Below are 25,946 nucleotides of genomic sequence, written 5' to 3' on the forward strand. Positions count from 1 at the left end.
TTTCTGTTTGAAGCAAAGTTCACAGTGTTTTCCCATGGAATCTATTTTCTAGGTTTTGTGGAAGTTAAATATCCAGGCATGACACGCAGTGGTCAGCAATTGCATGTTCTGTGCAATTGCTATATTCCTGAGTGTCTGAATACCCCTAAATATATGGTTACCCACATTGTTTTAATATCATTTCAATGAAGCAACAAGTTTAATCACCTTTGACTGGAGGCTGCCAACATTTGCTTAGGCTTTCCTTTGACTCATTTGAACCCCTCAACCTGTGTTCGACTCTATACCCGGTCCCCTCATTGGGGGCCTGCCCTTCATAATCACCTGAAGTACCCAGGAAGCTAAATTGAGTCTGTGGGTTGGAGGGTGCCCTGTTTAAATCAGAACTTCAACTATAGTGATTTGCATACTTCCTACAATGATTCTAGAGTATCTGAAGACCCTCTCTTCAACAGAAAACCTTATCTGACAATCAAAAATAAGGTTTAAAATACAAGTACATTTAAGAGAGGTAGAATGATATCTGAACATTTTTTTAAATAATGGACTTTGATAAGGGAAAAGGGATGAGAACCCCAAGTCCACAGAAGAAAAGAATAGATATTTTCTACAGCCAAAGGCTTCATAATTTGTTCTATGAATATGGAAAATATCTTGAGGACCATCTAGACCATTTGAATATATCTGGAAAGACTACTTCAATAATGTCTCTCATTTATCCTGGGTTTTACAGTTCATAAAGAATTTCACATACATCACCTCACTTGATTCTTACAGCTACTCTAGGAACAGGGGAGGGAAGGGGTTAATTATCTCCACTCTATAGTTAAGAAAACCAGTCTTCTAGTTAACTAAAGTAGTAAATGTCAGAGCTAGGACTTGACTTCAAATCCCTAGGACCTGACTCCAAATCCCAACTTGACTCCTTCCAAGTCAACTTGACTTGACTCCTTCCATATCATCATTTTTAGCTCATCAAGAATAGGAAGGGATCATTCACAATAGCCAAAAATCAGAAACAATTCAAATGTCCATCAATTGGTGAATGGATGAACACAATGTGGCATATCCAGATAACGGGATCCTGTTTGTTAACATGCTACAACATGTGTGAACCTCAAACACATTAGGTTAGGTGAACCTCAAACACATTGAGTTAGGTGAACCTCAAACACATTAGGTTAAGTCAAAGATGCCAAACAGAAAAGATCACAAATTGTATAATTCCATTTATATAGAATATCCAGACAAAGTGAATATCGAGAGACTGAAAACAGATTAGAGGTTGCTTGGGGCTAGAGCATAGGGACAAAGGTTGACTACAAATGGGCACAAGGGATCTTTTTGAGATCATGGAAGTGTTCTAAAATTGGTTTGTGGTGATAGTTGCACAACTCAGTAAATTTACTAGAAGAAAAAAAATCATTGAACGTTACACTTAAGGTAGGTGAGTTTTATGATATGTAAATTTCACCTCAGTATGTCTCCTTAAAAAAAAAAAAAAAGAACAGGAGGAGCATGTGTCTTACTGGCAGAGAATGCCATGTTTACAACCTCACAGAGAGGCCCAGCACAACAATGGAATCATCTGGCTCGGAGGAAAGCACTTGGTTCTTGTGCTGGCAGCACATGATTTATTGGTTTTGCCCTGCTGATAAGGCCATTAAAAGCAGATGATGACACATTCTTCAAGGGCAACACAAAGCCTGCTGCCTTCACCAGTCTTACTGGACCTCAACCCGAACACATGTAGCTTGTTCTGCCAGCCTCTGACATTTTCATTTTGTTTGTAATATAACTTTTCCACCTTTTAAAAATATATATTTTAGAAAACAAATGCAATAAAACATGTAGATTGGAGAGCTAAAAGTGAAAGTTTCCAGTCCTGTTAAGGGCAGGAATTGGCAAGGGATCATGTTACCAGCGGGACGGGGTCTTTTGTAACTTCTCTGAAAACCAGCTCTGATTCACTGAGGATGCCTTAGAAAGGAGAACAAAGAGAAACTGGGGACTCCCGGCGGGGGGAATCAGAGAAGGCAAATATTCAACAGGCCCTAGATCTCAAGAACACAGGGCGCTGTGGAAGTAAAGGTCAGTTAGGAGATGTGAGTCTGTGTGAAAAGAGAGGGCCTTTGATTTTCATGATAAAATTTCAAAAAAAAAAAAAAAAATCTCAGTAACCAGATACCAGCTTTCAAGCGCTAACTGTCCCATTGTCGGGCCACACTGAGTCCTCACATTCCTGTACTTTGAAACTGACTTTACCTCTCTGCCCTCATTCACAGCAAGATCTCAACTTTTCTGCCCTTTAATGTAGCATTTACCTGCAGGACCTGGAGTCTTCTAAAGTGACAGTTGTCATGACCCTGAGGAGGGAACCATACGAAGGAGATCCCTGTCTTGGGTGCTCACCTTCCACATCATTCTTCTTCATACTACAGCGAACAACTCTGTCCAAACTTGTCAGACCAACACTCGGGGTTTCAGGACGGGTAATTGCTGAAATGAATGGAAGACCTTCTACTCCACCTCTAGGAAAATTTCCTTTATGAGAACTTTAGGTGAGCTTTATTAGAACCTTCTAGTCCACCTCAAGAAAATTTCTTTTTATTACAACTTAAATCTGTTTCCTGTTTCATAAGTGGAATTCCATATTCACCATCTGCTGTGTAAGATGAAAGACTTGGTTGATAAATTCAGCTATTTCTCATTTTTTTTTCTGAAAATCTTTTTCTTTGGTCTTTACAGTTTTAACATTATCAGTTTATCTTTCTAATTGCTTGTGTGGGACTTATTATTACATGTTTGAATCAGATTAACAAACAATAAGTAAACCTACTATACACAGGTGAAGCATTAGATGCTCTATTACAAATCTTTGTCTTTCATCCCATCCTTATTTCATTTTGATACGTTTTGAAATGCCTAACTAGTAGATCTCAATGTGAGAAGCAGTTTGGACTCATTAGAACATAATTATACCCATCACTTACTAGCTGGGCATACTTACAGGGATTTTTTAACCTCCCAGAACCTCAGAACCCACTTTTATCCTTTGTAAAATGGAACTAATTCAGTAGTATTTACTTCAGCAAGTGTTGTCTCAAACAAGTTAAGTGTTAATATACACACTTATTAAATGGAGATCACATTAGCATGTCGTACTGCCTGGCACATTGACTTTAGACAAAAGTATTTTATAAACTATAAATATTATACAATTGCAAGATATTATAAATAGCTCCAATAATTTTAAATTTGACTCATGCTCACTACCACAAGCTGGCACAGCTGGGAGATTTGCTTGGCTGCCAAACCTAAGAGTGAAGACTTGATAAGGGTATTGCCAGTTCTCATCTGATCCCTTTGGCCTGTTTGGTTGTTGTCTGTACAGAGCCTGACCTCCGCCTGACATTCTCCCCTGGGAGCCTCTTTCCAGCTATCTGAGAAGCTCCCAGCAAACTGACTGAGCAATGTCGGAAGCTTAACTTCCTTAGGAGCCATTACATTAGTTCAGCAGCCTAATTACAAATCATCCGTAGGAAATGTTGAAAACCCAAACCCTTCCGTGTAACTGGGAAACATGTTAGATCTATTTCAGGCAGCAACCTTGCACCTGTACATGAGAGAAATTAGATTAAGACTTTTTTTTTAAAAGGCAGGTGCAGAGGGAGGGCGAAAATTAGGAATAGCTTGTTAACAGTAGACTCAACATTTGTGAGAATAAAAGAATTTCCAGTTTCACAAATTTGCAAATGATAATGTAACATATTGTTGATGAAAAAGCTAAACTCTGTAAAAGATTTAAACAGGTTTATTCTGAGCCAATATGAGTGACCATGGCCCAATGTACAGTCTCAAGAGATCCTGAGAAAGAGTCCCCAAGGCAGTTGGGTTATAGCACTTGGTTTTATACATTTTAGGGAGATAGGAGTTATAAGTAAAGACATAAATCATACATGGAAGATGCACATTAGTTCAGCCTAAAGAGGCAGGATAGGCCGGGCGCGGTGGTGCATGCCTGTAATCCCAGCACTTTGGCAGGCCAAGGCAGGCTGATCACGAGGTCAGGAGTTCAAGACCAGCCTGGCCAATATGGTGAAATAATTTTAAATTTGACTCATGCTCACCCTGTCTCTACTAAAAATACAAAAATTAGCCAGGTGTGGTGGCACATGCCTGTAGTCCCAGCTACTCAGGAGGCTGAGGCAAGAGAATCGCTTGAACCCAGGAGGTGGAGGTTGCAGTGAGCCAAGATCGCGCCACTGCACTCCAGCCTGGGCGACAGAGTGAGACTCCGTCTCAAAAAAAAAAAAAAAAAAAAAGACAGGATAGCTTGAAGTAGGGGCCATCTTACAAGTGGATTTAAACATTTTCTGACTGGCAATTAGTTGAAAGAGTTAAACTTTGTCTAAAAACATAGGAAGTCAGTAGGAAGAAATGTTTGAGCTAAGACAAGGAGGTTGTAGAAGCCAAGGCCCTTGTTAAGTAAACAAAGTTTCATAGGAGGCAACCCTCAGAGAATATGTGATGCTATACCAGAGTCACGCTGTAATTTGGAATCTTATTGCCACAAGAGAAGTTTTGTCAGTCTTACTATAACCTCCCAAGAGGTTCACCTTGTCCACTGCCTAGAGAGAGTGGTTCTTCAAGACAGGGGAATTGCAATAGAGAAAGAGTAATTCACGCAGAGCTGGCTGTGAGGGAGACTGGAGTTTTATTATTCAAATCAGCCTCCCTGAGCATTTAGGGAGCAGAGTTTTTAAGGACAACTTGGTAGGTGAGGGGAAGCCAGTGAGCTGGGAGTGCTGACTGGTCACAGGTCAGAGATGAAATCCACAGGGAGTCGAAGCTGTCTTCTTGTGCTGAGTCAGTTTCTGCGTGGGGGCCACAAGATCAGATGAGCCAGTTTATCGATCTGGGAGATGCTATCAAGTGCAGAGTCTGCAAAATATCTCAAGCACTGATCTTAGGAGCAGTTTAGGGAGGGTCAGAATCTTGTAGCCTCCAGCTGCATGACTCGTAAACCATGATTCCTAATCTTGTGGTTAATATTAGTCCTACAAAGGCAATCTAGTCTCCTGGAAAGAAGCAAGTCTACTTTGGGAAAGGGCTGTTATCATCTTTCTTTTAAACTATAAACTAGGTTTCTCCCAAAATTAGTTCAGGCTACACCCAAGAATGAACAAGGACAGCTTGGAGGTTAGAAGAAAGATGGAGTCAGTTAAGTTAGATCTCTTTCACTGCCTCAATCATAATTTTGCAAAGGCGATTTCATTATGATCTCTGATGTTCATGCTGGCCAGTTGTGCCTAAACTCCAAAACGGAGAGGGTTTAATGAGGTGTGTCCGACCACCTTCCCATCACGGCCAAAATTCAGTTTTTCAGGTTTCTCTGAGGTCCCCTTGGCCCAAAGGGCTGTCTGTTCAATAGAATGGAGCGGGTGGGAGGTGCTTAGGATCTTATTTTTGGTTTACAATATGATTTCAATGTTTCCTCACCAGCAAACTGAGGACAACTTAAATAAGAAAGGCATCCATGAAAGGGACAAAAATGCCACTACGAGATATGAGCACTTAGTGGCCAGCTGGGCTCACTCATTAGATTGGGGGACATACTCAAAGGCAGACTGACCATGAAGAGTGAGTTTCAGGTCCTTGTGAGTGCTGGGGTTTCCAGGATTAGTAGAGAGCTCTTGGTGGGGAGAAAAGCCAGGTTACAATGAAGTGGCATTACTCTGAAAGCATTTCTAATAAACTCCTTAAAGGCATCAAAGAAAGAAGTCTAAATCACTTAAGACCCAGTACTTTATCATGATTTCTATTATTGTTTTAAATACATTTTCACTTTTATAACTAATTTTGTATTTATAATTTTATATTATTAAAGAGGTTCCCAACATTGTATAATTCTTGGGCTCTATAACAGTGGATTTACCCTTGCCTACTCTCCAACTCATCTGTTTTGTATTGTTTTGTTTTGCTTTCTCTCTCTCTCTCTCTCTGTGTGTGTGTGTGTGTGTGTGTGTGTTTAATTACTTCCTGAACACTTAATAATTATGCTAGCCCCTGAGGAGGGCAAATGGGGCAGACATGGTTTCTTCCTTGAAGAAAAGGCTTTTCCAGCGAAGACCTATTTGAAGCAGGTAATCCCAACTGGGATACTGCCATGAAATAGTTTTGTAGGAGCTGGGAAAACTAAGCTGGCTTCAGACATCAGGAAAGACCTCCCTGAGGAAGTGTTACTTAAGACTTGAGTAAAGTAGAAGAGGCAAAGGCTTTCCAGGCAAAGAAAGGAGCAGTGCAGTGGATTGGGGATGAAGGGTGTGTGGACAATTCAGCCCAAAGTCGCTCAAGTGTTAGAGCTGGAAGAAGTGGCCCAAGTTGAAGTTGGAGAGGTGAGTAGGGCTTGATGCCGGAAGGGCCAGAGTCTGCAGTTGAAGGTTCTGCCTGAAGGACAATGGAAACCATTCGAGGGTTTTAGCCAGGGAATTAGTTGATGAGATTTGTGTTCTAAAAGGTTAACTCTGGCTGAATTATGGTAAAGGGGAAAGAATCATGCAGCAATGTACCAGGGAGGCTGCTAGTCCATCATGACCATTATCCAAGAAAATGAGGACAGCAGCTTAGATTCAAGCAGGGGGAACAGCAAGAAATGAAGTAAGATTCAAGAGCTGTTTAAAATATAAGAGCTCAGGCCTTCCAAAGGAATATAATGATGTTGGTGAAGGCAGGAGACAAAGGTAGAACATAGGCTGCAGCACATGGTGGATGAGGATACTATTTTCAGAAATGTGGAAGCTGATTACCTGAGTGACAAAATTATCTGTACACCAAACCCCTGAAACATGCAATTTACCCATGCAGCAGACCTGCATATGTACCCCTTGAACCTAAAATAAAAGTTGGAAAGAAAAAAAAGTGACAACAGAAATGAAATAAGGAAAGAAGAAATATAGAAGGCTGGGAGAGTGGGTGAGGAAAGTATAAAGGGAAATTAAAACACTGGTTTGGGGCAGGTTGAGTTTTAGCTACCAGTGATATACTCAGATGGAGATTCCCTCCCTCCTTCCCTTCCTCTCTCCCCTTCCTTCCTTCCTCCCTCCCTCCCTCCCTTCTTTCCTTCCTTCCTTCCTTCCTCCTGTCACTGAAATACACATATTAAATCTGTGCGTGATAAAAGCTTATAGTAGGCCAGGTGTGGTGGCTCACATCTATAATCCCAACACGTTGGGAGGCTGAAGTGAGTGGATCACTAGTGGCCAGGAGTTCGAGACCAGCCAACATAGCAAAACCCTGTCTCTACTAAAAATACAAAAATTAGTCGGTGTGGTGATGGGCGCCTGTAATCCCAGCTACTTGGGAGGCTGAGGCAGGAGAATCAGTTGAACCTGGGAGGCAGAGGCTGCAGTGAGCTGAGATCGTGCCACTGCATTCTAACTTGGGCGACAGAGTGAGATTCTGTCTCAAAAAATAAAATAAAATAAAAATACAAGCCTATAGTAGAATAAAGCAGACGATCAGTGGAAATGAGGATTTTAATTAAATATGAAATATATATTACATATGATATATAAATATTATATATAATTAATAATTAAATATATTTGTATAATATATTCACTTAACTCTTTGGTGGATATAAATAGGAATGCCTAAAAAATTTTTTAAATTGGAATACTTTCTGAAATTACCAAATTCTTCTCAAAATTTGGGGATTAATAAAGTACGAAAACAAACAATTGGTAGGGCCTTGCAACACTTCTAAACAGTAGCTGCCACAAAAACATAAGCCGCAAGCAAAGTGACTCATCTATAGGAAGTGGGAGTCTCCTTCAATAGAGACTGTTAGGCTGAAGTAGGAATTAGATACACGTATATTTAGGAGCTCTCTCTGATCACCCTATAAACACTAATTGTGGAAACACCAGATCTACTGGCAGGTCCGTTATTGCTGATTTTTGGAGGAACTGGTGAGTTTTTGCCACTCTCTTGTTGAGTCTTTATTAAATCAGGACACTTGCTAAGGTGAACAGTGTCCTTGTTAGGCAACTATGGCTATGGATGATGCTACAGGGTAATGTTATGTCCACCTAACACTAGATGGTAATAAAGTCCAAAACTCTTTGACATGGCCTAGAAAGCCCTTTAAATAAAGAAATATTCAACATGTATAAGCACCTACCATGTGAAGGGCATGATACTGGTGGCTATTAGGAGTGGGGATGGGTAGATACCAAAGCCATTTTTAAAAAGTAGTACCTGAATCAGGGCCAGTTTCTGCCTCATCTCCACCTACTCCACCTAGCCAAACAGTCTAGTTTTTGTTTTTGTTTTCATACTCCTGTGCATTTGCCCAGAGGCTGCTCTTTTGGCCTGGAAAGCTCCATCTGATTCTGCACTTTCTCTGACTCCACTCACATAGGCTATATTGCTTCTTTATCTGTGCCCCATGGTTCTTCCCTCCCTGGCGCCTGGCTAGAGGCATCACTGCACTGTGTTATTGTCAGCTGTCTGCCTCTCTCCCAGGAGTATGAACTCCTTGAGGGCAGAGACTAGATCAATTTCCATTTTCTGTTTATAATCCCAGCTTCCACTACAGACTTGTTCCACAGAACGTAGTTGGTAAATGTGCGTTGAATAAACAAACCAACAAAGAGATGATAGTATTTTCAGGAGGAAAACAAAAGGAAAAAAGTTGAAAGGGGAAGCTCTGTTTTCACTAAAAAGGGAATTGCCAATATATTGGGAGATAGTATGTATCTGAGTGTATCTGAATATATCTCATTGGGAAGCCAAAACTACGAAAAAATTCTATCCCAAGGCAAATTTTTTTAAACAAAAAATGTTAATCGTCAAAAGGCTTGGAGTATTATTGACTGTAAAAACAATTCTATCCAAAAAGATAATGTGACCAAGTAAAAATCTCAAAATACAAAAAGCTGATGCTTGGAACATATAGTGACTGGATTTTTTCAATGTAGACAAAGTTCCAAAGAAAACTAAATTATTCACCATATTTAATTCTAGCCAGGGTCAGGCGGGTAGTGTTTGATCACTCAGCAGAATTGTATCCAGGAGATTTAAAGTTTGTGAAGGATACTTACAGGGGGAACCAAGAAGTATCCAACCAATTTGAACCAACTCATAAGATCATTCGTGAGTTGTGATTATTATCATAATCGGAGTGATTTGTAACAAATATACTAGGATATCTAAATGACTATTGTTTTCAAGGCAGTGTCTTTGAGAGGCCATAATGGCTTTTTCTTTTCTTTTTTTTTTTTTCTTTTATTATTATTATTATTATTATTATTATTATACTTTAGGTTTTATGGTACATGTGCGCAATGTGCAGGTAAGTTACATATGTATACATGTGCCATGCTGGTGCGCTGCACCCACCAACTCGTCATCTAGCATTAGGTATATCTCCCAGTGCTATCCCTCCCCCCTCCCCCCACCCCACAACAGTCCCCAGAGTGTGATGTTCCCCTTCCTGTGTCCATGTGTTCTCATTGTTCAATTCCCACCTATGAGTGAGAATATGCGGTGTTTGGTTTTTTGTTCTTGCGATAGTTTACTGAGAATGATGATTTCCAATTTCATCCATGTCCCTACAAAGGACGTGAACTCATCATTTTTTATGGCTGCATAGTATTCCATGGTGTATATGTGCCACATTTTCTTAATCCAGTCTATCATTGTTGGACATTTGGGTTGGTTCCAAGTCTTTGCTATTGTGAATAATGCCGCAATAAACATACGTGTGCATGTGTCTTTATAGCAGCATGATTTATAGTCCTTTGGGTATATACCCAGTAATGGGATGGCTGGGTCGAATGGAATTTCTAGTTCTAGATCCCTGAGGAATCTTTTTCTACTGATGCTGCCACACAGCAAAAACACACACAAAAACGAACAAACAAAAGGCATTAAGCCTTCTCTTTTGGAGCCATTTTCAGAGTCACTCACGGGACACATAAGATTTGGGAAAAGAAATCCATGTGAGACGATATTTATTCTGGGTTGTTCCAAAGAGAAAATTTAAAATATGTGGATTTTTCAAGAGACTAGTTTCAGAGCAATAAAAAGAATTTTCTGAAGATTTGAGTCATCCAACAATGAAATAAGCTTTTGAAAATGTACTATTTTCACTGAAGATGTTCAAGCAAACACTAGATGATCACATATAGAAGTGATACAAAATTCATGTATTTCAAAGTCCTTTTGAAATCTGAGAATCTGTGATTCTAAAATATCTGAATACTAAATGTATATTATAGTTTGCATGTATCGAGCCCAGGTCTGTGTTCAAATGTTACCTTACTACAGAGATCTTCCTAGATGAAATATTACCCCCAAAATCTTCCTTCCATTTTACCCTGCTCTATTTTTCTCCGTAGAACTTGCATCTAATGTGTTCTATATTTACATGTTTGTCTAGATATTGTCTGTCTCTCCCATCTAGAATGTAAGCTCTGTGGAGGAAGGAACTTTGTTGATTTTGTTCACTTCTCTAAGCCAAGCAACTAAATTAGAATCTGGCATGTAATATGTGTTTAGTCAATTGTCCAATAAAACTTAGCAAAAAAAAGGATGTTACTGAACAATTACAAACATGAGAGAGATAGGGTAAAACACAATTCCAGTGTTTCTTTGCACATATTTATATACCCTAAAACTCGCACAGTAGTCAACATATCACATGTGGCCAATACATATTGTTGAAAGAACGAACTCATGCTATCATTTATATGTCTTTTCTTCTTTTTTTCCCAAAAGCACATAGATTTTTACATGGCTGTAATCCTTATTCATCTTTTTACCTAAAATGTGGTACTAGAGCTGAATGACTCATCTCATGCATCAGATTTGGCTATCATGACTTGATGTCATTGCCAAAAATCAAACCCATTCAAATAAAAAAGATGGTCCCTCACTGAGCTGAGGTTACACAAAAGCATATTCTACAGGCTGTAAAAAAAAAAAACAAAAACAAAAAACAAAAAAAAAGCACACAAATGAACTCATTATTTCTAATTCGATCATCATCTCTCTCATTAGCATCACTGAAAAGTGTCATAGTTATTTCTGGAGTAGAATACCATAACGAGTTAAGATCAAAATAGCTAGCCAAAACATTCTCACGAGAGAGCAAAGTCAGATAGACTTATACACATTCTGATTTCAAAACTTATTATAAGGCTACAATAATTAAGACCATGTGATATTGCATAAGGATAGATATATAGATTTGTAGAACAGACTTGACTGTCTAGAAATAAACCCTTGTATTTACGGTCAGTTAATTTTCCACAAAGGTGCCAAGGTAATTCAATAGAGGAAAGTATAGTTTTTTTCAACAAATGGCGCTAGGACAATTGAATATCTGTGTGCAAAAAGATAAATTTGGGCCAAGTGTTGTCACTCACGCCTCTAGTCCCAGCACTTTGGGAGGCCACGGCGGGGGCAGCACTTGAGTCCATGAGTTTGAAACCAACCACCTGGGCAACATGGCAAAACACTGTCTCTACAAAAAATTAAAAAAAAAAAAATTAACTGGGCGTGGTTGCTTGCCGTGTGTAGTCCCAGCTACTCCAAAGGCCGAGGTGGGAGGATCACCCGAGCACAAAAGGTAGAGGCTACAGTGAGCTATGATGGTGCCATTACACTCCAGCCTGGGCAACAGAGTCAGACTCCGCCTAAAAAAAAAATAAAAATAAAAAAGATGAATATATAACTTTACCTTACATATACACATAAATAAGTCAAAATGGGTAGGAAACCTAAATAAACCTAAAACTATACAATTTTCAGAATAAAATATGAGTAAATCTCTGTGGCCTTGGGTTGGAAAAAAATTTTCTTCTTCTTTTTTTTTTTTTAATGAGACAGAGTCTAGCTGTCACCTAGGCTGGAGGGCAGTGGCACCATCTTGGCTCACTGCAGCCTTGGCTTCCTGGGTTCAAACCATTATCCCACCTCAGCCTCCTAAGTAGCTGGGTTTATAGGCATCTGTCACCATGCTCGGCTAATTTTTGCATGTTTGGTAGAGACAGGGTTTTGCCATGTTGGCCAGGCTGGTCTCAAACTCCTGGGCTCAAGTGATCTGCGCACCTCAGCCTTCCAAAGTGCTGGAATTACAGGTGTGAGCCACCGTGCATGGCCAGAAAAAGATTTCTTAACTATAACACCAAGCAATACAAGAAAAAAATTGATAAATTGGTCTTGGACTTCACCAAAATTTAAAAAGTTTGCTCTTCAAAATGAATCAAAAGACAAGCCCCAGAATAGAAAAAAAAATCATATACCTAATAAAATATTTGTCTCCAGCACATATAAAGATTCTTACAACTCAATAATAAGGAGACAATTAACCCAATTTTAAAATGGGCAGTGAGCTATGTTCACTTTACTGTACTCCAGCCTGGGTGACCAAGCAAGACCCTGTCTCAAAAAGTTGTTTAAAAAAGGGGGAGGTCAGATTTGAATAAATATTTCACCAAAGAAGATATAAGATGGCCAATAAACACATGAAATGATGAACATCATTGGTTACTAGGGAAATGAAAATTAAAACTATCATTTGACACCCTCTAAAATGACTATAATAGAAAGACAAGCAATAATAGGTGAGGATGTCAAGAAACCGGAACTCTCATTCATTGCTGATGGGAATGTAAATTGGTACAGCCGTTTTGGAAAACAGTTTTTTACAGTTTCTTAAAAAGTAAATTGACCATATAACCCAGTAATTCCGCTCCTACATATCTACTCAAAATAAATGAAAACTTGAGGTTACTCAAACACTTGCATGTAAATGTTCATAGAAACTTTATTCATAGATAAAAGGTAGAAACCCAAAGCTAGAAACAACCCAAATATTCACCAGCTGCTGAAGGTATAACCAGAATATCATGTACTATACATATATTGATAAATGTATTTTTGTATGCATTAATATTTTTAATAGATTTTACATATCTATAAAATGGTATTATATTTATGAAGTCCTATAAACTATGGATTTATTTTAACATATACACAACAATATGCTCATATATAATTTCTTTTTTTAATTCGTGCAAATGTATGGAGTACATAAGAAAATTTGTTGCATATATATAATATGTAGTGATTAAGTCATATATATAATTTCAAATTAGCATCTCTTCCATTTTCAGACCAGGTACAAATCCGAGCTCAGATTCTAGCTGTCTCACTTCTTAGCTCTGTGCTCCCATGCTAATAACTTAACCTCTCTGAGTGTGTACTAGTTAAGTACAGGCACTAATGTACACCTTACAGGATTGTGGAATTAAAGGAGATAATGCTTAGCACTGGAATGGCATAATGTCAGTCCTTAATAAATCATATCCAGTATTATTGTTTGTCTTTTTAGGGTTTCATTTCCAAGTCTAGATTTTTACTAGTAATCATGGTGAGTAGGAAGAAGCATTTCGTTCAGTGGAGAAAGACACCTCTCTGTACTTTCAGCTCTCCAACTTCTGACGTTTCACTTAATCTCTGAGAGCCTCAGTTGCCAACATCTATAAATGAGAATCATGTTATTCATCTCACAGGATTTATGATTAGAAAAACTTATTAAAGTGCTTTGTAAACTGCAAAGTACAATAAAATTATGAAATGCTATATTATTATGACCTTTTGTCCCCATCAATACCACCTACAGTATGTTTATAGAAGAACCAGAATAACTACCCATGGAGTATTGTGGAGACATTTCTCAACCCTAAGATTATAATGAAAGAATCTTTTCATGGCCATGGTGGTGGTGGCAAGTCATTTTCAAAATAAATTTTATTTCCCTGTTGTTTGAATACAAAGTGAGAAGAACTGTGTTACTCCTTATCTGAAACACTCTGCCTGTCCTCATGAGCTATCAGACTCAGCTAAATATGGCCCTGGCCAGTATGTTAATAATCCCCACTGGTTCTGAGACCTCCATCCACCACCGATGTGACATTCTTTGTGTTCAAATGTCTAGCTGACGTCTGATGCTTAAAACAGCCCATGCCTTCACCCCTCTCTGCATTGTCACAGCCCTGTATCACCACTCTTAAAAGGCTCCCACAGCCACTCCTAGCACCAGTTGTTGACCAGCCTGCCACTTGCCTCCCTGCCTGCTTCTGGCTGCCTTGAATGCCTGGTCCTTCAAGCTCCTTCTGGGTCTGACAAAGCAGGGACCATGTCTACCTTTGGCTACCGAAGAGGACTCAGTAAATATGAATCCATTGATGAGGATGAACTCCTCGCCTCCCTGTCAGCTGAGGAGCTGAAGGAGCTAGAGAGAGAGTTGGAAGACATTGAACCTGACCGCAACCTTCCTGTGGGGCTAAGGCAAAAGAGCCTGACGGAGAAAACCCCCACGGGGACATTCAGCAGAGAGGCACTGATGGCCTATTGGGAAAAGGAGTCCCAAAAACTCTTGGAGAAGGAGAGGCTGGGGGAATGTGGAAAGGTAGGCTCTTGGGACTTTTCCTTGGCTAACCCCACCTCCCCATCTCCCCATCCCAAACCCAGACACTTGTTTTCCCTAACTTCTCAATTCTCATCACTTGAATTTTCCTATAACCCATTTATACTTGCTACTAAATCATTTTTCAGGATGAAATAATCATGTAAATGCTATGGCCACCCAATGGATCATAATATGTAAAATTCTTAATTGGGGCTCTTTGATTACAAATAGAAAGCTCAAGAGGAAAATAATTCACAACCAGCGTATGGGATTCAATATTTTGCCAAACATAAGTCTTGTTTGAGCTATAAGTTGGTAATGTGGCATAATATTTGTTCCCAAGATATATGCATACATATAAATGTATACTTTTTTTTCAGTTAAGTACATTTATTTTCTCCTATAAAGACAAAAATGGGAACGCTGGTTGCTTTGACTGTGATAGTAGCTATGGTGAAACAGTTCTTTTTCAATACCAAGAAGTATGGGGTGGTGGGAAGTACATGACACTGAGAGTCATAGGGCCTTGTTACGAGTCCCTGCTCTGTTCCCACGTCTTTAGACCTTGAACAATCACTTATACAGGGTTCTCTTTCCCTCTGGACATTGAGGGAGTTAGAGACAGTGTTTCTTTTGTGAATCAAGAACCCCTTTGAGATTTTGATAAGTTATAAACCTTCTTAAGAAAATAGCCCTGGGCTTGTGCAAAATACACCAACTTTTGCATAGAATTTCAAAATGATAACACATCCTGAAACCCATCTGAGGACTCAGGGGCAGCACAGCTATATAGATGATTTCTTAGATTTCTGTCTCCTTTACGATGGTGATCCGGAGGTTAGGAAATGTGCTTATATCAGAGCTGAGGTCTATAAAGCTCTTGTGTACTGCCCAGTAAACAGTTACTTTGAATTTGCTAAATGAGTCATTACCAGAAGGAAGTCCGAAAGACTATTATTCTCTGGGAAAACAGTAATGATAATAAAGTGTCCATATAACAAAAAAAAAATTCTTCCACAATTATGGAAGAACACAGGCCAGGAGAAACAGTTTAAAACCCTTGCACTCTGTTGGAATCATCTAAAATCAAAATGGCCTAAAGCCAATGGCAAGACTTCCACAGTACTAATCTAGGGCTGTTAGATGATCTTGATGATAGGGTTATGTGGGCCACAATTGCAGCAAGATATGTGTGAGTTTTGTCCATGTCAATCATTGCAGGAAGGGCCACTGGGATCTGGCCAGGGTCTGCCAAGGCCACAGTATTGATCAGCTAGAAGGGGTGTGTTAGAAGGAAGGACACATACAAGTCAGTACTTGGGCAGGTCAATTCCTCCACAACCATTGTTTTAAGAGGGATTTTTTTTTCTTTGATGTGATAATGAGCATCAAAATAATAATGACATTATTATCACAATTATTTGAAACTCTCCTTAATAAAATAAAACTGGCCGGCTATGCTGGCTCACGCCTGTAATCCCAACACTTTTTTGGGAGGCTGAGGCAGGAGAATCACTTGAGCCTAGGAGTTCAAGACCAGCTCTGGCAATATAGTGAGATCTCAGCTCTACCAAAAAAAAAAAAAAAAAAAAAAAATTAGCTGGGTGTAGTGGACCATTAGCAGGTGGTAGTCCCAGCTGCTCAGGAGGCTGAGGTGGGAGGATGGCTTCAGCATGGGAGGTTGAGGCTGCAGTGAGCTATGGTTGTGCCACTGCACTCAGCCTGAGCCACAAACCAAAACCTTGTCTCATTAAAAAAAAAAAAAAAGAATAAAACTGACTCAGAATATCCAGGCTGTACAACCAGCATATCAATAATCCAACAAAGGCTTTTTAATGTCACAATGACATGATAGTGGTGGGAACCAAAGGGCAAAACCTATCGTCAGCCGGACAAACCCACCTGATTCTGCCAAAGGTTTTGCTGATCCCTGCCAATGGCTTATCAGCTCAATTAGAGAGGCTGCTGTGTTGATGGACTTCAGTTCCTTTCTAGGCTATTAACTTTTCTCCCAGTACTTTCCCTGCTGGCCAGCTGTCTGTAGTTGCAAGGCGTGATGAGCAGGAGCTTGCTGATGGAGGGTGCAAATCCAATTCCCACAACAGGAAAAATCTTCAAGCAGCTGTGGGGTGGCTGGGGGAGCAAGGTAGTTGCATAAGTGAAGAGCCATAAAGAAGGGACCCTGAGAAGAGTGGAGGGTCTTGATTGATTATCAGGTGGCTGGCTCTGTAAAGGCTTATAAAAAGCAGAAGCAACACCTGTTGAATGCCAGCCTTTCTGCCCACTTGGGCTTACACAAACTTATGCTGCATTGGGGCTCCCTGGGACCCTAGAATCCCAATGGTCTAGCTCCCCTATTGAGCAGTGGTTAAATCTCAGCACGGGTGCCAATGAGTTTCTCCCATTATCTCACTTCATTCTTAACTTTCTGCACTTGAGAACTGAGACAAGGCAAGCTTAAGAAACTCATTAGAGGTTAACAGCTTGTACACAGAAGTGAAAATTAAAGAACATTTCAAAATTGTGGGTGCCCAGTCAGCAGCATCAGCATTACCTGGGATCTTCTTAGAACTGCAAATTATAGAGCTCCCCTCAATCTGAAGAATGATAAAACTCTGGGGATGGGGCCCAACAATTGGTGCTCTCACAGGTGATTATGACACACAGTAAAACTTAAGAACCACTCAACTACAGTTACCTCCTGAACAACATGGGGGTCAGGCGAACCAACTCCTGCCCCTACAGCATCCAAAATTCATGTATAACTTTTGACTCCCCCAAACCTTAACTACTAATAGCCTACTGTGGACCAGAAGCCTTACCAATAACATAAACGGTCAATTAACACCTACTTTGAATGTGATATGTACATCATAATAGGGAGGCGATCAGGAGAAACAACCGGCCACTCTTCTCATTACCTGATTTGTTTTCTAAGTTTACTAACATTCCCCTTCTCCTTGTCCAGTCCCTTGCCATCTCATCTCCCACATCCTTATTCTACACCCTCCTTCCCACCTCCATTCTCCAAAGAATCAGGGTTAATGACAAAGCAGTGGCATATAGGAAATCTGTAATAAAACAGGCCCCCTAGGGACAGAGAATTTTATAAAGTAAGCAAAGTCTGCTTTTTGCATCCTCTCGCCTTGCCTCTGTAGACACCTTTTCCCCTTCTGTTCTTTCTCCAGATGTCCCCCACCTAGGGTGACTAATCATCTCAGATTGTCCGGGACTATCTAGATTTCACAAGTAAAATCCTGGGAAACCCTTCACACTCAGGCAAACTGGGAGGGTTTGTCACCTTTCTCCTGTGTGTAGTCCTGACTCTCAGCTGCTGTTAACCAATGTCAACTTAGAGCCATTCGGTAAACAAATAATTATTGAGCTCCTACTACATGCTAAGCACTGTGCTAGGTGAGCAAAGCAGACATGGTCCGCTGCTCTCAACAGCTAACAGTCTGCTGGGAAAAACAAGTGACCAAAATAAAGTGTGACAGGTACTTTTTTGGGGGTGGGTATAATGGTATGGGAATGCATCTGAGGGATATTTGGAGGGGATGTCAAAGAAGGCTTTCTGGGAGATCTATCATTTAGATGCTACATGACAACTCACAGTTTCAGATATTATCTGTCCAGGTACATTATAAAGGGAAAACAGATCTTGCAGATAGAGCCAGAGGGTCTTTAAAAAACCAAAGGGAATAAAATGTAACGGTGTCATACAAGGCCGTATACCTTGGATTTTGAGACGGGCCCCTTTCCTCCAAATACTAAAACAGCTAAAAATACATACAAACACACGAACACACACAGCTTTACAGGGACTAGAATTATAAGGAATTTGGAGTGGAATGGGGTGAGGAGAAGTCAGCCCACAATTCTTTCCTTCCTCGGGTTAATCCATTTGTTTCACTGGTGGACAGGGAAGGCTTCCTCTCTCCCCTCACATATGCCCGGAGACTTGGCTAGAGCCACACTCTTTTTCTTGTGTTGTTGCATTGTGACTTGCAGCCAGCTGCCACCAAACATTTCTCTCTCTCTCTCTCTCTCCCTCTCTCTCTCTCTCTCTCTCACACACACACAAACACACACACACACACGCACACACAGAGTATCCGTCTCTCTCCCTGCTCCTGAAGAAGTGAATAAATTAAGACTGGAAAAGTCATCCCAGGAGTGGCTGACCCCTTCCCCAGGCCATCACTCGGTGCCTGCCACTCCAAACAGTGGATAACTTGGAGGCTATTTTGTGACAGCAACTGGGCAAACAAACCTGGAGACAAGGGCAGTGTTTTCCAAAGCTAGATCCACATGCTTCAGGCAGCGGGCGCCCTCGAGGTAAAAAAAAAGTTGCCAATATAGAGAGAAGAATCAGGGCTTGGAGGACAGGGCAGGGTCCCAGGGCTGTAGAGAAGATAAAGAGAAAGGACTAAAAAGACAGCAAGAGAAAAAGATCAGACTCTGTCAGCAATTTCTAGACCTTTATTTTTTTTTTTAATCAGAAAAGATAGCAAGAAAAAGAGAAACAAGGGGTCACTTGGGCATCTTTGTACAGCAAATCTTGTAAACAGGAAAGACAAAGATAGAATGAAATTGTGTTTGCCTGAAAGCCTTTCATAATTGATACATGCTAAATAATTTAAGACCATCAGGCTGGGCAATGGCTTACTTCAAGATTTTCTGCTGTTCTCTGCTGTTCCATCCACTTTACTGATTAGAATCTAGTGGATGCCAAGGGTTATTATCTTTCCCACCTGGTCTTCTACAGTCTGTCTGATTTAACCCTGGACTAGCTGGAGGTTTCAAGCTGTTTTTCCCAAAAGGGTGACCTGAACGTTTTCTCTGCATCTAACTGGATTTTGATCTCCTGCTGTCCTGAGCAGCAGCCCTGCCTTTAGGCTCCCCTTGCCCAGATAAGGGACAGCTACAGAGGCAGCTCTCAGGTGATTCAGAAAGTCTTCTGCGGTAGAGCCCTGTGCCGGGCTCTACGGTAGAAGCAGATAAATGCTGGAGGAGCAAATGACAGCTCTGCTTCTGTCTACACTGAGGCAAGGCCTGGCAGAGAGTGGTTGGCTTCTGTCACATCTGCTATGGATGGGAAATTTGGGAATTTTTGAATTAAAAAGGGAAACTCATTAACATATTGTATATTTTTATTGTCATTTGATTGCCTGAGATGGAGAAATAAGAAGGAACAGAGTGATTCCAGAAGGGAGGGTTGAATTTGCTACATTGTAAGTAAATGGAGAGTAAACCAGTAAGAGTCGGTCCTCAGGAGGTGAACAAATTTATCAAGGGTTTTCCAAAGCTGAAGTTCTGATTTATTTGTTCAAATTAGCAAAATGATTATATATTTTTATTCAATAAGTTGAATTCTTGATATTCTGCAGAAAACAAGAGAAATGTTTGTAGAAAAAGCTATTGCTATTTATTGCAATAAAATGTCAGCCTTGGTCATGAGAACTAGACAGATCAGAAGCAGAGGATTGTTAACTTTTTTTATTATAAACTTATGTCACTTGCCATGTGCTACTTTTGCAAGTTAAAAAAGTACTTAAAAATGGTATCATTTTTAAGAAGCTTAATGATGATATCATACTCTTTAGGTTGCAGAAGACAAAGAGGAAAGTGAGGAAGAGCTTATCTTTACTGAAAGTAACAGTGAGGTTTCTGAGGAAGTGTATACAGAGGAGGAGGAGGAGGAGTCCCAGGAGGAAGAGGAGGAAGAAGACAGTGACGAAGAGGAAAGAACAATTGAAACTGCAAAAGGGATTAATGGAACTGTAAATTATGATAGTGTCAATTCTGATAACTCTAAGCCAAAGATATTTAAAAGTCAAATAGAGAACATAAATTTGACCAATGGCAGCGATGGGAGGTCCCCATCTGCCATTCACCCTTGTGGAAATCCTACAGTGATTGAGGACGCTTTGGACAAGATTAAAAGCAATGACCCTGACACCACAGAAGTCAATTTGAACAACATTGAGAACATCACAACACAGACCCTTACCCATTTTGCTGAAGCCCTCAAGGACAACACTGTGGTGAAGACGTTCAGTCTGGCCAACACGCATGCCGACGACAGTGCGGCCATGGCCATTGCGGAGATGCTCAAAGTCAATGAGCACATCACCAATGTAAACGTCGAGTCCAACTTCATAACGGGAAAGGGGATCCTGGCCATCATGAGAGCTCTGCAGCACAACACGGTGCTCACAGAGCTGCGTTTCCACAACCAGAGGCACATCATGGGCAGCCAGGTGGAAATGGAGATTGTCAAGCTGCTGAAGGAGAACACGACGCTGCTGAGGCTGGGATACCATTTTGAGCTCCCAGGACCAAGAATGAGCATGACGAGCATTTTGACAAGAAATATGGATAAACAGAGGCAAAAACGTTTGCAGGAGCAAAAACAGCAGGAGGGATATGATGGAGGACCCAATCTTAGGACCAAAGTCTGGCAAAGAGGAACACCTAGCTCTTCACCTTATGTATCTCCCAGGCACTCACCCTGGTCATCCCCAAAACTCCCCAAAAAAGTCCAGACTGTGAGGAGCCGTCCTCTATCTCCTGTGGCCACACCTCCTCCTCCTCCCCCTCCTCCTCCTCCTCCCCCTCCTTCTTCCCAAAGGCTGCCACCACCTCCTCCCCCTCCCCCTCCTCCACTCCCAGAGAAAAAGCTCATTACCAGAAACATTGCAGAAGTCATCAAACAACAGGAGAGTGCCCAACGGGCATTACAAAATGGACAGAAAAAGAAAAAAGGGAAAAAGGTCAAGAAACAGCCAAACAATATCCTAAAGGAAACAAAAAATTCTCTGAGGTCAGTACAAGAGAAGAAAATGGAAGACAGTTCCCGACCTTCTACCCCACAGAGATCAGCTCATGAGAATCTCATGGAAGCAATTCGGGGAAGCAGCATAAAACAGCTAAAGCGGGTAAGTAACCAGAGAACAGACACAGGGGCACAGATACAGTAAATGAGTTGTCCTCCATTGCATGGTGGTACCAAAGTCACCTCTCACAATACTTATCAATACTTTCAATATTTTAGTATGCGAGAGCAAACACACCAAGTTTGAAACGTTAGGAGCAGGCACACAAGTGAGCACATTTCTATTTGAGAGGAACGCCTGGGCCGCTTTCCCAGCCTCTCAGTCATATAAGGGCAAGGACCATTTTCATACACGCCCCAATTCCCTTAAGAAGAAAACCAGGGAATATAATCTAAATTCCAAAAGGATTCACCACTTGTCAAAAAGTTTACCACAGAGTTGTGACTGATTTGATACCTAATTTATAACATAAAATTTATAACATGGGAAAAAAATTATTACCATGCAGCAATAATCAGCCTGAGTTCTTCTCAGAGGATACTGCTAGAGACATATCCTATGGATATTTTTCACTTATCATGTGTGTTGTTTCATTGAGAGAAAATCCGCTATTTTTGTAGGTGGAAGTTCCAGAAGCCCTGCGATAAAAACACGATCTTTAGAAGAGGATGCAGAACTGTTCAGTGGTATTACACGAAATGCACTGTGAGATGTTTCTAAAATACCTTCTTCAATTCAAAATGATCCCTGACTTTAAAAATAATCTCACCCATTAATTCCAAAGAGAATCTTAAGAAACAATCAGCATGTTTCTTCTGTAAATATGAAAATAAATTTCTTTTTTATGTCGTGAGATTTGTATTGGCAAGAAGCAGTTAAAGATGCTCTTCCTATCTCCGGTTGTGTTGGTAACTCCGAGTTGTAATGAGTTCATGAAATGTGCTGTTATTTTTGTAATCTCAATAAATGTGGATTGAAGTTTTTTCCCTTTTTTTAAAGCCAAACTAATATTTTTCTGTGACTTGATACATCTGTCAGATTTTTGTAATCTCGATAAATGTGTATTGAAGTTTTTTCCCTTTTTTTAAAAAGCCAAACTAATATTTTTCTGTGAGTTAATACATCCGTCAGGTGTGTATGTAACATTACTGGACATTAAAAAAAATTACATTCTCACCCAAAAAGGGTTTGGGTCCTAAGCATTTGCCTTTCTTTGTTTCCTCTTGTTCAAGAAAATCTGATTAGATCTCTTTCTAAAGGACTGCAAGCAATAATTTATATATATATATTTTTTTTTTTTTAATTTTTTTGAGACAAGTCTTGCTCTGTTACCCAGACACAGTGGTACCCAGAGTACAGTGGCACAATCACAACTCACTGCAGCCTCAAATTCCTTGGCTCCACTGATCCTTCTGCCTTAGCCTCTGGAGTCCCTAGGACTACAGACATGCACCACCACACCTGTCTAACAATTTCATTTTTTTGTAAAGACGGGGTCTCACTGTGTTGCCTAGACTGGTTTCCAACTCCTGGACTCAAGAGATCCTCCCACCTGGGGCTCCCAAAGCACCGGGATTATAGGTGTGAGCTAGCATGCCCAGTAAGAACTTTCTTCAAAGTGAGATAAAACGTTGCGAAAAGATCCCCAATGTGATCATTATCATCTTAGATTCACTGATGCTAGACCCAGGATGGTAGCTGATGCTTCCATATTTCCAGAAGTACCATAGGTACCCAGATGTTGATTCAATCCTTTATTATAAAAATGAATGATCTCTGGAAGGAATAAAATTGAAAAGAAGTTTCTTGGTAGGAAGGAAATAAGTGCTAGAGGAATGCTGGAAGGTAAGACCCCTAAATTCAAAGCTACCTTTTGGCTGATGCTAAGGATGGACCATTCAAGTCTCTCTTTGAGCTCTCCTTGGATAAGCCTTAGTCTAGTGGGTCTCTACACAAATCACGACGATGCTAACATTCACAAAACAGACATGGGGACATGGGGCACATGCATTTTTTCCAGCTATCTTTCTACCCCTGTCACTCAAGAAGTGTTTGAATTCAAATAATGGAAAGACATATTGAATTACCTTCACTTCACTCTAGTGCTGCACTCTAATTTATGAAAGTTATAAATCCCTCTAAAGTCCTTTGTATTAACTGTGATTAGCGATGTATCCTTTGTGTCCTACAGATTATAACAGTGATCTTGGCAAACTCTCTGAGTCACCCAGTAAATAATTGTTTGCTTCAGATATAGAGCTTTGGATCATCTCCAATCAAGAGGATTGTGTTTCACTAGAAAATCTCTCCCATAGTCCTTTGGCTTGGCTCTTTGAGTCTGTTTCTGCTGTTCAGCCACTCTCTTACAGAATAACAACCAACATAATCACTTAAAAAGTATTCCAGGGCCCATGAGCTAGTCGGTGCCCTGATTCCATGTGAGGGAGGGGAGGTGACTGATATTTTCTGAACTAAGTTGTCTCATGTTTTCACAACAACATTAAAAGGTGCTATTGTCATTTTATAGATGAGTAAACCGAGGTACAGAGAGGGTAAGGCTGGTGTCTCTGACTGTAAAGCTCATGCTCCTTCTGTGTCACTACACCTCTCTTCTTCCATCCAGACTCAGCCTCCCAAGGTTTGCTGTTCTTAGAACAGTGGAGATCTTCATTTCCCTTGGTAGAGACTTCACTATTTTCACCTCTTCACTATTTTCATCTCATGTTCACAATTACATTCGTTCTTGTTGTTCAAGGAAATAAGGTAAAATGTAGGTTTTTAAAAGGCATGTATGTGTGCAGGTGTATGAATTTAGAACAGAAAGCCAAGGCAGGGCTTCCCTTCCTCTGACCCTTGTGTGTGCATGAAGACAGGGCTCTTCTAAGTCAAAGCGTTGTGAGAGGTGAACAGCTTCCACCTCCAGTCTGATGAGGCAGAGGAGCAAAAGTTTGCTGATAAACTGGGTCATTGATTAAACCATGCAGAGATCCCAGGAGCGGGGTGTGGCAGCCCTCCTGAATAAAGAGGAAAAGGCTAGCAGGAGTATTATCAGGACCTGGTTGGGCTGGGGAGACTGGCCAAGCCTTCTCACCAGAAGCAAGTGATGAGGAGACATGTTTTCTCCCTTGAATTTTAACAGGCTGTGGCTGTTACTGTGCCTTTCTGTGGCTTTCTGTGCCTTAAGAGAGAGCAACATGTACTTACTACGGACTTCACAAAGTTTAAATGAAGATACAGGCTCTTACATCAATCTAAGAAACAAAATTATAAAGCACATAATAAGACAAGTATAATATGGTCAGATTCTAAGTGGACACATTTATCATTATGAAAAAAACATTTCTAGAATGTGTTATTTCAGAATCCAGTGCTGTAAACATGCAAAATATTATGATGATCATTATTCAGCACAGAATGGGGATCCTGGTCCATCCTCCCTGGAAACTCATAGAGCTGATATGAAAACTAATTAGTTCATCCTCTATAAAGAGCTTTCAACTCACTGGGAGAGAGACTGTCCAAGACCAGATGAAGTGTTTAGGTTATGATTAATGTGGGCATGTTAATCTCTGAAAGTACAGCTCAGTACAGCTCATCCTGATTTGAAACAGGGCCAGGATGCTGAGTCCCTCTGCTTCATGAGCCCTGCTGCCACAGATATTTAATAACTCGGTGTCAGCAGGATCTTGATTTAATACCTGCCCTGAGACTGTTACTACCACAGGGTGAAAGGAAGAGGTAATTACGGGCTGCAATGTCTCTATGCAGATGCACTAAAGACAGGGGTAAATCAATACGCTCTTGAAAATATCTCATAACTACTTCCTTTCTCAACACAGTTAAAGCTGCCTCTTCCTTGTTTCTCTGAAGCTCTTAAGGTGGACTTTTATTTCCATAAATTGCCAAATGTATGATATAAAAGACTACAAGTTGATCTAAAACTTACAAAACTCAGAAATATGGCACCAATATTGGTGCACTTAACATCCACAAATATTTTCTGAGTGCCTGCTGTGTTCCAGATATCTTCCAAACACTGGAGGTAAACAGTGAGCAAAGGCAATAGAACCCCCGTCCTCATGTAACTTACATTCTAGTGTAAGGAGGAAGCTTACACTACTCCTTCATGCATTCTGCATTTGTTTATCAAGTGGCTCTTATGGACAGGGCACTCTCCTCCAGGCTTGGGAGACCAAGCTGAATTAGAAAGTGTCTTCTACCTCAGAGCAGTGGGAATTTTAAGGAAAGCAACACTTCCAGAAGAGTAAAAATTTTCTTAGTTCACAGGCTGTACAAAAATGGTGTCAGATGCCTTCAGCCTGTGAACCATGTTTTATCATAGATCCCTGACCTACAGCAGACTCTGGATCAAGGAAAGCTTCGCCAAGAATGTGAATTTTTTTTTTTTTTTTTTTTTTTGAGACGGAGTTTCGTTCTGTCGCCCAGGCTGGAGTGCAGTGGTGCGACCTCAGCTCACTGCAAGCTCCACCTCCTGGGTTCAAGCCATCCTCCTGCCTCAGCCTCCCGAGTAGCTGGGACTACAGGTACCCGCCACCATGCCCTGCTATTTTTTTTTTTTTTTAAAGTAGAGATGGAGTTTCACTCTGTTAGCCAGGATGGTC

General features: G+C 40.5%; 1 protein-coding gene across 2 annotated transcripts; it reads left to right on the forward strand.

Annotated features, from left to right (window-relative positions):
• Window positions 1-14,099: 14,099 nt before the first annotated feature.
• On the forward strand, window positions 14,100-22,511 carry LMOD2 (leiomodin 2). Of its 2 annotated transcripts, XM_054496733.1 has the most exons (3): window positions 14,100-14,485; window positions 20,092-21,426; window positions 21,945-22,511. In XM_054496733.1, the coding sequence occupies exons 1-3, from the start codon at window positions 14,213-14,215 to the stop codon at window positions 21,969-21,971; spliced, it is 1,635 nt and encodes a 544-aa protein (XP_054352708.1). In that variant the 5' UTR covers window positions 14,100-14,212; the 3' UTR covers window positions 21,972-22,511. The 2 variants fall into 2 exon arrangements, with proteins under 2 accessions (XP_054352708.1, XP_054352707.1); XM_054496732.2 differs by lacking the exon at window positions 21,945-22,511 and having other exon boundaries at window positions 14,102-14,485; window positions 20,092-21,938.
• The last annotated feature ends 3,435 nt before the right edge of the window (window positions 22,512-25,946 follow it).

The sequence above is a fragment of the Pongo pygmaeus genome, chromosome 6, assembly GCF_028885625.2.
Source record: "Pongo pygmaeus isolate AG05252 chromosome 6, NHGRI_mPonPyg2-v2.0_pri, whole genome shotgun sequence".
In the NCBI taxonomy this organism is placed as follows: Eukaryota; Metazoa; Chordata; class Mammalia; order Primates; family Hominidae; genus Pongo; species Pongo pygmaeus.